Source organism: Odocoileus virginianus, chromosome 17 (genome assembly GCF_023699985.2).
Source record: "Odocoileus virginianus isolate 20LAN1187 ecotype Illinois chromosome 17, Ovbor_1.2, whole genome shotgun sequence".
Classification (NCBI taxonomy): Eukaryota; Metazoa; Chordata; class Mammalia; order Artiodactyla; family Cervidae; genus Odocoileus; species Odocoileus virginianus.
Window position 1 is genome coordinate 43,103,412 of NC_069690.1, and position 12,711 is coordinate 43,116,122.

The 12,711-nt window shown below is 43.5% G+C and overlaps 2 protein-coding genes across 12 annotated transcripts in view; one reads left to right on the top strand and one right to left on the bottom strand.

The window, feature by feature from the left end:
- MYL4 (myosin light chain 4) overlaps window positions 1-12,711 on the bottom strand; it is a 37,293-nt gene that overhangs the window by 24,221 nt on the left and 361 nt on the right. For 2 of the 6 annotated variants that reach the window (XM_070479590.1, XM_070479589.1), the window contains exon 1: window positions 12,143-12,437. The exons of 1 other annotated variant lie outside the window; for it this stretch is intronic. Coding sequence is in view for 1 of the 5 variants with exons in the window: in XM_070479588.1 (XP_070335689.1) it covers window positions 9,514-9,592 (79 nt within the window). In the remaining 4 variants the exon portion in view is untranslated. Of the gene's footprint in view, window positions 1-9,513; window positions 9,728-12,142; window positions 12,438-12,460; window positions 12,542-12,711 lie in introns of those variants that run through there. 3 more of the 6 variants (XM_070479588.1, XM_070479591.1, XM_070479592.1) reach the window with 3 other exon arrangements.
- The window catches only part of CDC27 (cell division cycle 27), a 51,758-nt gene continuing 51,668 nt past the window's right edge, over window positions 12,622-12,711 (top strand). For all 6 annotated transcript variants that reach the window (XM_020883168.2, XM_020883297.2, XM_020883446.2 and 3 more), the window contains exon 1: window positions 12,622-12,711. In XM_020883168.2, coding sequence (XP_020738827.1) covers window positions 12,685-12,711 — 27 coding nt within the window. In that variant the 5' untranslated portion in view covers window positions 12,622-12,684.

Below are 12,711 nucleotides of genomic sequence, written 5' to 3' on the forward strand. Positions count from 1 at the left end.
AGGTGTAACATAACCCCCAAAAAGAAAGCACTTAGAATCCTACCTGAAAAAGATCTCAAGTTCCAGGTTCCTTCCTAAATTGATCAAGCTTCACATTTTCAATTGACTTTTGGACATTTCTCACCTGAGGCACTTCAAACTCAGTATGTTTTAAACCTAGCTAATCACCCATCTCCCAAATCACATATTTGTGACACAAAAACAGACAAACAATAATAACAACGTCTACTTAAGACAACTATGGTGTATACTCAAGACTGGAATCGATCAAGTCTGTGTTTAAACCATTGCTGTGCAATTTATTTAGAGAAAAATGAAAGCCTCCCTAGAACCTAGAAAAGGGAGAAACAATCTATGATTCAGTTGGTGTCCTCTCCAAATGATACACATATTTTTTGTCTAGCACGCGTGCTTAGTCGTATCTGACTCTTTGAGACCCCATGGACTGTAGCCTACCAGGCTCCTCTGTCCATGAAATTCTTCAGGCAAGAATACTGGAGTGGGTTGCCATTTCATACTTCAGGGGATCCTCCCAACCAAGGGATCGAACCGCATCTCTTGTGTCTCCTGCATTGGCAGGCGGATCCTTCACCACTGCACCACCTAGCAGTCAGACATATGTGCCCCTTCTGAAGAAAAGGAGATAATAGTAAGATCATCCAATTCACTCTTTTGGTTCAAAGTCTTTACTCATCAAGCTGCCTCTGGTTAGAATCTTAATGCCCTAAGGAGAAGGAATTAGATAAGAATATTTCTCACCATAAATGAGTAACTCAGAACCATTTCCATCAACCATCTAGGACCCTACCATAATAGAAGCTGAGAGTTGCCTACACTGCCTAGGAGACTCTTTGCTGCATTCCCAGCCCCTACTCTCTTCTCCACTTCACATAATCCTCAGCTGTTAACATAATCTTTCTCTGATTCCATTCTCATGAGGTCATTCCCCAGCTCTGTCACCCCTGGCATCTCTCTGGGTCTATTTTATCAGTCTAAAGTCATCAGCCTGGAACCCAGAGCTTATCAACTGTCCCCAACATCGCCATTTCAAAGAAGCTTTCATAGCCTTCACTCCACACAAGTTAACTTGCCTGCCATTTATCTCTTTCCCTTTGAGTTTGCAGAGTCCTTGAGCCCTAGACCCTGCAGCACATCTCAGTGCTCACCTCAACCAAGATGCATATTCTGATGAGCCTCAACACTTCAGACACTGCCTTGACTTTGAATACCTCAAGAACATGTGGACAAGGCCAGCATATAGAGGGACAAGGCCCTCTATATCCAGAGAAGGGAAAGTGTTAGTTGCTGAGTTGTGTACAACTCTTTGCAACCCCATGGATGTAGTCTGTCAGGCTTCTCTGTCCATGGAATTCTCCAGGCAAGAATTCTGGAGTGGGTAGCCATTCTCTTCTCTAGGGGATCTTCCTGACCCAGGGGTTGAACCCCAGTCTCCTGCATTGCAGGCAGATTCTTTACCGTCTGATCTACCAGGAAAGCCCAATGTCCAGAGAGGGGGAGTCAAAAAAGCATCAGAGGGGACCTCCTTGACTAGTCAGTGGTTAAGAGTTCACCTTCCGATGCAGGGGGTGCATGTTCAGTCCCTAATCAGGGAGCTCAGATCCCACATGCCTCAGTGCCCCAAAAAACTTAAAAAGCAGAGAAGTAATATTGTAAAAAACTTAGTAAAGACTTTAAAATGGTCCACGTTAAAAAAAAAAAGGTTTTTTTAAAAAAGTATCACAGGACTTCCCTGGAAGGTCAGTGGTTAAGAATCTATGCTTCCCCTGTAGTGGGTGTGATCACTGGTCAGGGAACTAAAGATCCCACGTGCCGCTTGGTGGAGCCAAAAAAAAAAAAAAGCATCAAATTATGATCAGTAAGAGATAAATTAAGCGGTCAAGCCATTCAATTATCAGATATTAAAATGATTATAGATTTATTTTAAAATCTGTTCATATTTGTACAGGGCACTCTGCTAGGTGATGGGGATATCATGAGAAGCCAAAGTCCCTGACTTCATGGAACTTATTTTCATTGTCGTTCAGTCTCCCAGTCACGTCTAACTCTGCAACCCCATGGACTGCAGCATGCCAGGCCTCCCTATCTCCCAGAGTTTGCCGAAGTTCATGTTCATTGCATCGGTTATGCCATCCAGCTATCTCATTCTCTGACACCCTCTTATCATTCTGTGCTTGATCTTTCCCAGCATCAGGGACTTTTCCAATGAGTCGTCTGTTGGCATCAGATGACCAAAATACTGGAGTGTCAGCTTCAGCATCAATCCTTCCAGTGACTATTCAGGGTTGATCTCCCTTAAGATTGACTGGTTTGATCTCCTTGCTGTCCAAGGGACTTTCAGGAGTCTTCTCTAGCACAAGAGTTTGAAGGCATCAATTCTTTAGCATTCTGCCTTCTTTACGTTCCAGCTCTCACAACTGCTCGTGATCACTGGGAAGACCAGAGCCTTGTCTATATGAACATTTGTTGGCAAAGTAATGTCTCTGTTTTTGAACAGACTGTCTAGGTTTGTCATCGCTCTCCTGTGAAGAAGCAATCATCTTCTGATTTCATGACTGCAGTCACCATCCGCAGTGATTTTGGAGCCCAAGAAGAGAAAATCCATTACTACTTCCACCTTTCCCCCTTCCATTTGCCATGCAGTAATGGGGCTGCATGTCATGATCTCAGTTTTTTCATATTTAGTCTTAAGCTGGCTCTTTCACTCTCCTCCTTCACCCTCATCAAGAGGTTCTTTAGTTTGTCTTTGCTTCTTCGCTTTCTGCCATTAGAGTGGTATCATCTGCATATCTGAGGTTGTTGATATTTCTCCCGCCTGTCTTGATTCCAGCTTGTAACTCACCCAGGTCAGCATTTTTCATGACGTGCTCAGGGTATAGGTTAAACAAACAGGGTAACAGCATACAGCCCTGACGTACTCCTTTCTCGATCTTGAAACGATCAGTTATTCCACGTGTGTGTGTGTGTGTGTTGGTTGCTTAGTCATATCCGACTCCTTGCAACCCCATAGACTGCAGCCCACCAGGCCCCTCTGTCCATGGGATTCTCCAGGCAAGAACACTGGAGTGGGTTGCCATTTCCTTCTCCAAAAGGAACTATAGAAAGAAAGAAAGTGAAGTTGCTCAGTCGTGTCCGACTCCTTCCGACCCCACGGACTGTAGCCTACCAGGCTCCTCCGTCCATGGAATTTTCCAGGCAAGAGTACTGGACTGGATTGCCACTTCCTTCTCCAGGGGATCTTCCCGACACGGGGATCGAACCCAGGTCTCCTGCATTGCAGGCAGATGCTTTACCGTCTGAGCTACCAGAGCAACTAAAGCCTAGGAAATTACTGAGCCCACGTGCTCCAGAGCCTGTACCAGAACTAGACAGTCTGTGCATGGCAACGAAATATCCCATGTGATGCAATGAAGATCCTGCATGCCAAAACTGAGACCCCAATGCAGCCAAATATATATATAGGTATACATATCTATAGATTATTAAAGTGCTAACAAATCTGGTTTCTGGTAAGAGCTCTCTTCCTAACTTCGCAGATGGCTGCCTTCTCCCTATGTCCTCATAGGACCTTTCCACGGTGCATGAACATACACGGGGAGGATGGCAGAGAAAAGAGAGTGAGCTCTTGGGTGTCTCTTCTTAAAAGGACACTAATCCTATCAGATGAGGACCCCACTTTTATGAGCTCATTAACCTTAGATGTCTCCTCTGCAAACACAGCCACACCGGGTGTTAGGGCTTCAACATATGAATTGGGTGGGAGTGGGGGAAACATTCTATACATAACACCACTCAATAAACAAAAATTAATAATATGAACAGAATGAGTTTATTCTACTTATTCACTAAACAAATAAAAAAATGAATACCCATCTTCTGCAGGCATACCGGGCTTTCCCGGTGGTAAAGAATCCGCCTGCCAATGAGTAAGATTTGGATTCGATCCTTGAGTTGGGAAGATCCCCTGGAGTACTCCAGTATTCTTGCCTGGAAAATTCTATGGACAGAGGAGCCTGGCAAGCTCCAGTCCATGGGGTCAAAAAAGAGTTGGACATGACTAAGAGACTAAACAACAACACAGACATACTTCATTTTATTGCACTTTGCTTTGTTACACTTCACAGATATTGTGTTTTCTACTAATTGAAACTTCCTGGCAACCCTGCATCAGGAAAATCTAATTGAAACTTCGTGGCAACCCTGCGTCAAGAAAATCATTTTTGCAACAGCATTTGCTCATTTTATGTCACATTTCTGGTAATTCTCACAATAGTTGAAATTTTTCATTATTAATATACTTGTTATGGTGATCTATCTGGGGGCTTCCCAGGTGGCACTACTGGTGAAGAATCTCCCTGCCAATGTGAGAGATGTGGGTTCAATCCCTGGGTCTGGAAGATCCCCTGGAGGAGGGCATGCAACCCACTCCAGTATTCTTGCCTGGAGAATCCCATGGACAGAGGAGCCTGGCGGGCTACAGTCTATAGGGTTGTGCCGGGAGTCGTTATGGGAGGTCCCGCCCGTGACGAGGTCATGAAGAAAATACCGGGCAGGCAAGGCCGTCTGGGATCCCATCCATGACAAGGTCACGAGGAAAAAACCTGACCGTCAAGGCCGTCTAGGATAAGGGAGCCTCCAGGTTGGCCTCGGCCTCCACCCCACCCTGTGTCCTCCCTCCTTTTCTGCTGTTGGTCTTGTTCGCCCTGCTGTGGATTCTTGTGTTGCCTGCGGAGAGCTCTCCTGCTCCTCTTTCACTGAATGAGGACCAACTTAAAACCCTAATAAATCTCCTGGACGCTGGTACCCTATGAAGGGGCCAGGGGTGAAGGAAATGCTTCAGTTCAAACCCTTTAGCTGGCATTCTGGCTTGTTTGATTAATGTGTGCTCTCATTGCACAAAATGCTCATGATTGTTCTAAACATCCTAAACACAATACGCTAACAAAAGAAACTATTAAGTATAGGCCGCTTCACGGGGTGAGAAAAGCTCCACAAATATGATAGCCACAAATGTGCCTAATAAAAAATACTTTAGATAGAGATTAGCTGGCGACTTCTTGCAGGTAGTTAACTTTTAGACTAAGAGCCTGTTTTGTGCCATATCCGCTGTTTCTGCAGTCCTTCGCATTTCTGTTCTGTAAAAATGTAATCCTATCTAGTTCGCATAGAGATGACGCTTATTAGAAAGAAAATAGATTAATTATAAGAAAAACAGGGTTGCTACTGAAGTTGCTTAAGTCACACCAGGTGCAAGCCATAAAATGTTAGCAGGCCTGAAGGCCAAATGATAAGAAAGACTCTTGTGAAAGAAAAGTATGTGGGTGACATCCTGTTTTTGTTGAAGGTCAAGCTGCTGTAATGTTTTGAGATGCCCTGTGTGTAAGCAATGTGCACTTCCCCCAGAGATGTTGTTAAGGGTATAAAGGAGCTATGCAAAAATAAACTTCAGACTTAGCCCCAAGCTTTGTCTCACTCTCTCTCTCATTCACCGATGCCGTTCATCCTGAGGGTTCCCCTGGATCCTGCTGGGGCTGGACCCCGACGGGGTTGCAAAGAGTCAGGCATGACTGAAGCAACTTAGTACACACAGACATGGTGATCTGTGACCCGTGATCTTTGCTGTTACTACTATTACTTGCTGAAGTATTTTTAAACTAAGGTATGTACATTTTTAAACATAATACTATTTCAGATTTAATAGTCTATAGTATACTATAACTTTTATATGTACTGGGAACCCTAAAAATTCATGTGACTTGCTTTGTTCTGATATTTGCTTTATTGTGATGGTTTGGATTAGAACTCACAATGTCTCCAAGGTTTGCCTGTACCTGATACTATACTAAGTGTGGAGAATACATCCTGGAACAGGCAAACAGGGCTTCTTTCCTTATGAAGCTTATGGGTTCGATAGGAAGAGGACAATTAAACAAGTTATCACAGTAAAGGGTGCTAACAGTAATGACAAGTACATTAGCACCCAAGGAAAAGCAGGGATAGCCAAACTACCCCTGTATTCCAATAGGTCAGAAAAAAACTAAAGAAGTGAAATTTGGAGGATGGGTAGAGCTAGTCAAGTGAAGAGTTGAACTAGGGTATCTGGACAGGGACAGGACACATATACAATGTCTCTGGGACAAGAAAGTGGGTTAAGAAGTTCCATGTAGCTAGTGGGGGTGGGGGGGGCAGGGACTTTTCCCTCTATCCTCATAAGTTCAGTCTTTGAGGCCTGCAAATTAAACTGACAAACGACAGATTACCAGAATTTTAAAAACAAGATTTTATTTACACATGCAACGTGCATACACACAGGAGAATTCAGTGATAAATAACTTAAAGAGGTGGTTAGAACCTGAGACTTACCTATCATCTTAGCATAGAAGATTCTCCACATTTGTGGAGAAGTAACAAGACATAGTGTTTGGGCTTCCAGGAGTGGTATATTATGGAAAGGTAATATATGGGGAAACTAATGGAAGATAAAGGTCATTTTAATAAGATTTTTTGGTGCAGAACCAACTCAGTGCCAGCTCTGTTTCCAGTGATAATGGTTGCTTTCCTCTTTCTTTTATCAGAGAGGGGAGAGGAAACACCCTCACAAAGGAGAATTTTGTCTGCTTTTAGGCAGATGGGGGTGGGTGGGCAAAAATATCTATATTTGTTGCCTTGCTTTCAGTTCAGAATAATCTTCATGCCAAAGTGGCATTTTCTGATCTCCTTCACTGGAATATATAGTATAAGAGGGAAACAAGTGAGATAAGGCTGAATAAGGAAGCAGAGACTAGACCTTGGATGGCCCTGTTGAGACTAGTTAAAAGGTTTTGGACTATATCCTGAGAACAATGGGAAATCCTGAATTGGGGCATGTAAAAAGTTATTCAGGGGACTTCCCTGGTGTTCCAGTGGCTGAGACTTCTCCTCCCAATGTTAGGGATGCAGGTTCGATCCCCTGGTCATGGAACTAGATCCTAAATGCCGCAGCTAAGAGTTCACATGCCTCTGGAAACATACACTAACATACGTAAAATAGACAACCAGTAGGAATTTGCTGTATGGCTTAGGGAACTCAAACCAGGGCTCTGTGACAACCTAGAGGTGTGGGATGGGCTGGGAGGTGGGAGGGAAGCCCATGAGCGAGGGAACATATGTATATATACCTACGTGTGTATACCAACAGGGCTGATCCACGTTGATGTATGGCAGAAATCAACACAATATCATAGTTATCTTTCAATGAAAAATAAATAAAAAGAAAAAAAAGAGAGTTAAGATCCCCCATGCCCCAACAAAGATCAAAGACCCCATGTGCCTCAACTAAGATCTGGTGCAGACAAATAAATGTTTAAAAAAAAAAGAAGTTAATCAACAGAAACTTCAACTAAAATAGAGTTGGGAGACCAGAAGAGGGAGCTCTCACATCCCCAGACAATAAGAGAGTCCAATAGAAGAAGAAGACTTCCTCTCCTTTCCTGAAGGAGCTCACTCAATGAGAGACTGATATAACTCAGCCAAAGAGGAGTCATAGACTTTTTTTATTTATTATAGCCCTCCCAATTTCCTTTTCCCTGCCATAAAAGAGTTCTCCTTCTCCATTTGTTTGCTGGTGACTTGCACGTGGCTCACCATGGTTGCAGACCCTGCACTTCTTCGCTGTCCCAAATAAACCCATTTTTATGCTGAAGCAATAACTGGCAGTCTATTTGTTTTAGGTCAACAGTGGAGAAGCATGGGGAGGAGTCCTGACACGATTATACTTGTTTTTGGAGGGAGGTGAGACCTGAGGCAGAAGAAACATTAAAGTACATTTAGAAAAAAATAAAAATAAAGTACATTTAGGAGGTAAAATCAGCAGGGCTTTGAGACCAGACATTAGGGTTATTAAAGAGTGGTTTCAGGTTTGGGCAATGGAGAAACTGGGACAGATAATAATTCAAATAGAAGAGTGAGGAGTTCCATTCTGAACAAAGTACCTGTGAGACACCCAGAGAGAGATATCCAGCTGACAGCTAGGCATTTAGGCCTGGAGTTCTAAGAAGAGCCTGGCTAGAGACGGAGATTATGGAACAATTTTCAATTAAAAAAATGAAACCATGAGAATAAGTTCACCTTGGAAGAATATATAGAGTGAGAAGGCCTAGAACTGACCCCATGAAGCATTCTGATATTAGAAGTTCTGTCAAGGAAACTGATAAGAAACAGAGCAGTAGAAAGAAAACCAGGAAACTGTCATCAGAGATGCCAAAGTAAAGGGATGATTTTTTTAATGCAATACTAACATGGTATGTATTGTTTTTTAAAAAATATTTTTTTTATCATGTATTTATTTAGTTGTGCTGGGTCTTAGATGCAGCATGTGGGATCTAATACCCTGCCCAGGGATCAAGCCAGGGCCCCCTACATTGGGAGCTCGGAGTTGAACCCCTGGACCACCAGGGAAGTCTCAAGGAGTTGATTTGATGACTTGGGTGGGGAGAGAGGGGCAGAGCCTCAGAGTAGGTAATATAAAGAGGATAAGAGGCAGCGTCAACAGGGACAAAAGAAGGGTACAGATAAGGAGAACTCAAGGAGTTGAGAAGAGTGAGCTTTCTCTGGGTTATCTCAGTGGGCCTGTACCTTGTCTGTGGTACCATATCTAGCTTCTTGAATAGTTCCCTAAACCCTGACCTCCAATCTGATTGAACATGAAACAGAACAAGAGGAAGGCTAAGATAAAGGAAAAAATATCATGTTTGGAATAATGCTTACTGTAATCTAAGTCCACTTGCCAGCTAAATATATGTGGATTGGTGACGGCAGGATGCCCAAGTAGTTGCTGGATGGTGTGTTTAAGTAGGTCAATGAGGAATAGAAAAGGAAGTAAAAATGCTCTAAAAGAGTCCATCGAAGCACAACTTCAAACAATGTGGTCTTGCTCTAAATGACCACAAAACTGCAACAGATGTGTTAGCCCATGAACAACGGTCAGAAAAGAGATGCTCTTTTTCAGAAAAAAGAAAAAAAGGGTATTGGGGGGGGGGGGGGGGGCGAGGTGGGACTTTAGGCAAATTCTAAGCTTAAAAGCCAGCATGCCAAACATCACAGAATCTCTAAATGCTGAGTCTAGACACACATTTTCACACACACAAAAATCATCTTTATATATCCTGTGTTGTAAGTTTCTACATTGAAATTTACAAGAATCAAATGCCCAGGTACATGACTTGGAAGCCTGTTGTGTGAAAAAGTGGTGTGTGTGTGTGTAAAATGACCAAAAGCTTAGCAGGATCAGTTATATAAGTAAAACTTTAGCCCACCATAATAGAAGTCATCCAGATAATAAAAGCATGAGTCCTATTGCATTCTGAATTCATTGGAATAAATCTGGAGTGCTGTGGTCAGTTAACGCATCACATTTTAAAAGTAATATTGTGTCACATTTTAGGAGTAATTACCCCCCACACACACACACTTTCTTTCCATTCCCCCCACCAGATTCTCTCATCTGGCATCTCAAACCTGGTAGAGTGTTTTCAAAGATGATCAATCCTTCCCACGGCACATGCCTTTTGCAGTGTTGCTTTTCCACTCTTCCCATCTAGAAGCAGACTCATTTCTCCTCCAGTTGAATCCAGCGGTCTCTGTGTCTTAATTTGACCAACTAGAAGTGACGGAGCTTGACTTACAGACCTGGCCCTAAGGGGCCTCACAGCTTCTGTCTTTGTCTTCTTGGCTGCCAGGTGCCAAGTCAAGAAGTTAGGGTCAGACAACTGACTGATGTGAAGTCAGGTGGAAGAGAAATAAGGGGCTCAGCCAACAACCAGCTCCAAGGCACCCAAGATGTGAGCGAAGCTATCGTGGATCTTACAGTCCTCATCAAGCCAGTGACGGTAATAAATCTGTACCTGTGCTATCCAGTATGGGAATCACTAGCTACATGTCTCTACTGAGTCCTTGGAATGGGCCTAGAGCATCTGAAGAGCTTCATTTTAAATTTCACTTGATTCTAACTAAAGTTTAGCTAGTGACTACCACACTGGACACTATTCCCCCCCTAATTCACCCAGCCCAACCCTGCTAACAGAACAAGCCACAGGGCAGCATAAGCTCACCGTACCCTTTCTGGGGCTACGAGTACATAGGCAGTGACTATGGATGGCCACCAGTAAGGTCATAGCTCTATCAACAAAACAAAACATCCATCCCCCCGCCCCCCACAACACCACCCAAAGGAAGGTGGAGTGACCCATTCTGAACTGATTTCATCTACATAAAATGTTAGAACCAGAAAGAGAAATATCCACACAAATGGAATATACTATTGAGAAAAACAGTCTTTGCCATATTTTTAAAACAGAAGTCCCACATCTAGCCTAGAAATGCCCTGATTAGGAAGTCAACCTTCAAAAAGTGTTTTCTTCAACCTTATGGATACGGAAGGGAAAAGGGAGGGAAAGAAAGATAAACTAAGAACATGAGGTTAACAGATACAAACTACTATACATGAAATAGATTAGCAACTAGGATTTACCATATAGCACATGGCACTATAAAAATATCTTGCATAACCTATAGTGGAAAATTAATCTGAAAAAAATATCTGAATCACTTTGCTATACACCTGAAAATAACACAATGTTGTCAATCAACTATATTTCAATTTTAAAAATACTGCAAAGACTGTTTTTCTCATCTACCAAAAACTAAAATCTTAATAGTTCCCTGTTCACACACTTTAGGGGGAGAGGTAATAGGAAGGAAATTTGAGAGCCTCCTATATGTGTTAGACAGTCACATATATTAATGCATTTCGTCCTCTTAATGGTTGTCTTTAAACTAAAGAAATACAAGTTCAGTGAGGTTGTGACTTGCCTAAGGACCTAAAGCTAATAGTGCCAGAGATAAAATTGAAATCCAACCTCCTGATTTCCCAATACATCACAATGCCTCTCCTAATCAAGAATAAACATTTCTGCCCTATTTCTGAGATTTTCCATGATCTGGCCACCTAAATAATCACTTCACTTTCACTTTTCACTTTCATGCACTGGAGAAGGAAATGGCAACCCACTCCATTGTTCTTGCCTGGAGAATCCCAGGGATGGCAGAGCCTGGTGGGCTGCTGTCTATGGGGTCGCAGAGTCGGACACAACTGAAGCGACTTAGCAGCAGCAGTTAATGTTGAATCTCTTACCAGATTGATCTCATTCTGCTCCCTTTCACTTTCTCCCTTCTTTTCTTCTAATTCTACCTATCTTTCAAAATCTGGCTTACATCTGAAACTTTTCTCATCTTCAGTTCAATTCCTCAGTCCTCTTCGACTCTTTGTGACTCCGTGGACTGCAGCACACCAGGCCTCCCTGTTCATCAACTCCTGGAGCTTGCTCAAACTCATGTCCATTGAGTCAGTGATGCCATCCAACCATCTCATCCTCTGTCGTCCCCTTCTCCTCCAGCCTTCAATCTTTCCCAGCATCAGGGTCTTTTCAAATGAGTCAGTTCTTCGAATCAGGTGGCCAAAGTACTGGAGTTTCAGCTTTAGCATCAGTGCTTCCAATGAATATTCAGGACTGATTTCCTTTAGAATTGACTGGTTAGATTTCCTTGCAGTCTAAGGGACTCTCAGTAGTCTTCTCCCAACAGCACTGTTCAAAAGCATCAATTCTTCAGGGCTCAACTCTCTTTGTGGTCCAACTCTCACATCCATACATGACTACTGGAAAAACCATAGCTTTGACAAGATGGACCTTTGTTGGCAAAGTAATGTCTCTGCTTTTCAATATGCTGTCTAGGTTGGTCATAGTTTTTCTTCCAAGGAGCAAGCATCTTTTCATTTCATGGCTGCAATCACCATCTGCAGTGATTTTGGAGCCCCCCAAAATAAAGTCTCTCTCTGAGAGACTTTCTCATCTTAATGCTAATTAATTTCCCTTTCCTTTCTTCTGGATTTTTACATCACTTTATAATGGGCATCACATAACATAACATTCTTTGTTACGTTACTTTTCCGTTAAACAGACCGTAATTTGAGGACAGGGGTCAAATTCAATCCTTAAATAGTGGCAGTCTTTCCTATTTCCTATTTTCCTTTGAGCCATGAATAAGAGTTCAGGAATGGATAAACGACCTAAACTTAACAGACAGATACCTCTTGATTGATTAAAATCAGCTCCAAACTCTTGAGTTTAAACCTCTGCTTAATCCACCGCGCACCAATTAATCCAGCAAGCTTGAATCGCGAATCAAGATTGAAGCCCGGCCACGTAACGCTGCTGGCCGACTCCCGCACGCCACGCCCAGCCTATTGGTTACTGATTGGGCGTGACCCTGCCTAAGGGCCGACGGGGCGTGGCGTGCGTGAGTGAAGGCGTGGCCGAGAAGAGGAACATACGCTTTGGATCACGCTCGGTCGTCTCCGGTACTCCTCGACAACTTCCGGCAACGGTGTTCTCCTCCGCCGACTCACCTCGGGTATTTCCGGTCTCCTTCGGGTCTTTCCGTCTGGCTCCCGCGCGCGTCTCTCCACTTCGGGTTTTTCCGTGTCCCGCTCGGAGGTACTCGGCTCTCGCTCGGCCTCCCCCATCCCCCGGTAACGGTCGCTGGTGAGTTTAAATGAGCCGGGGCTGGCCGGGCCGGAGTCGCTACGGGGGGGGCCTGAGGCACTGCAGAAAGTGGGCCTGAACCTCCAGGATGACGGTGCTGCAGGAACCCGTCCAG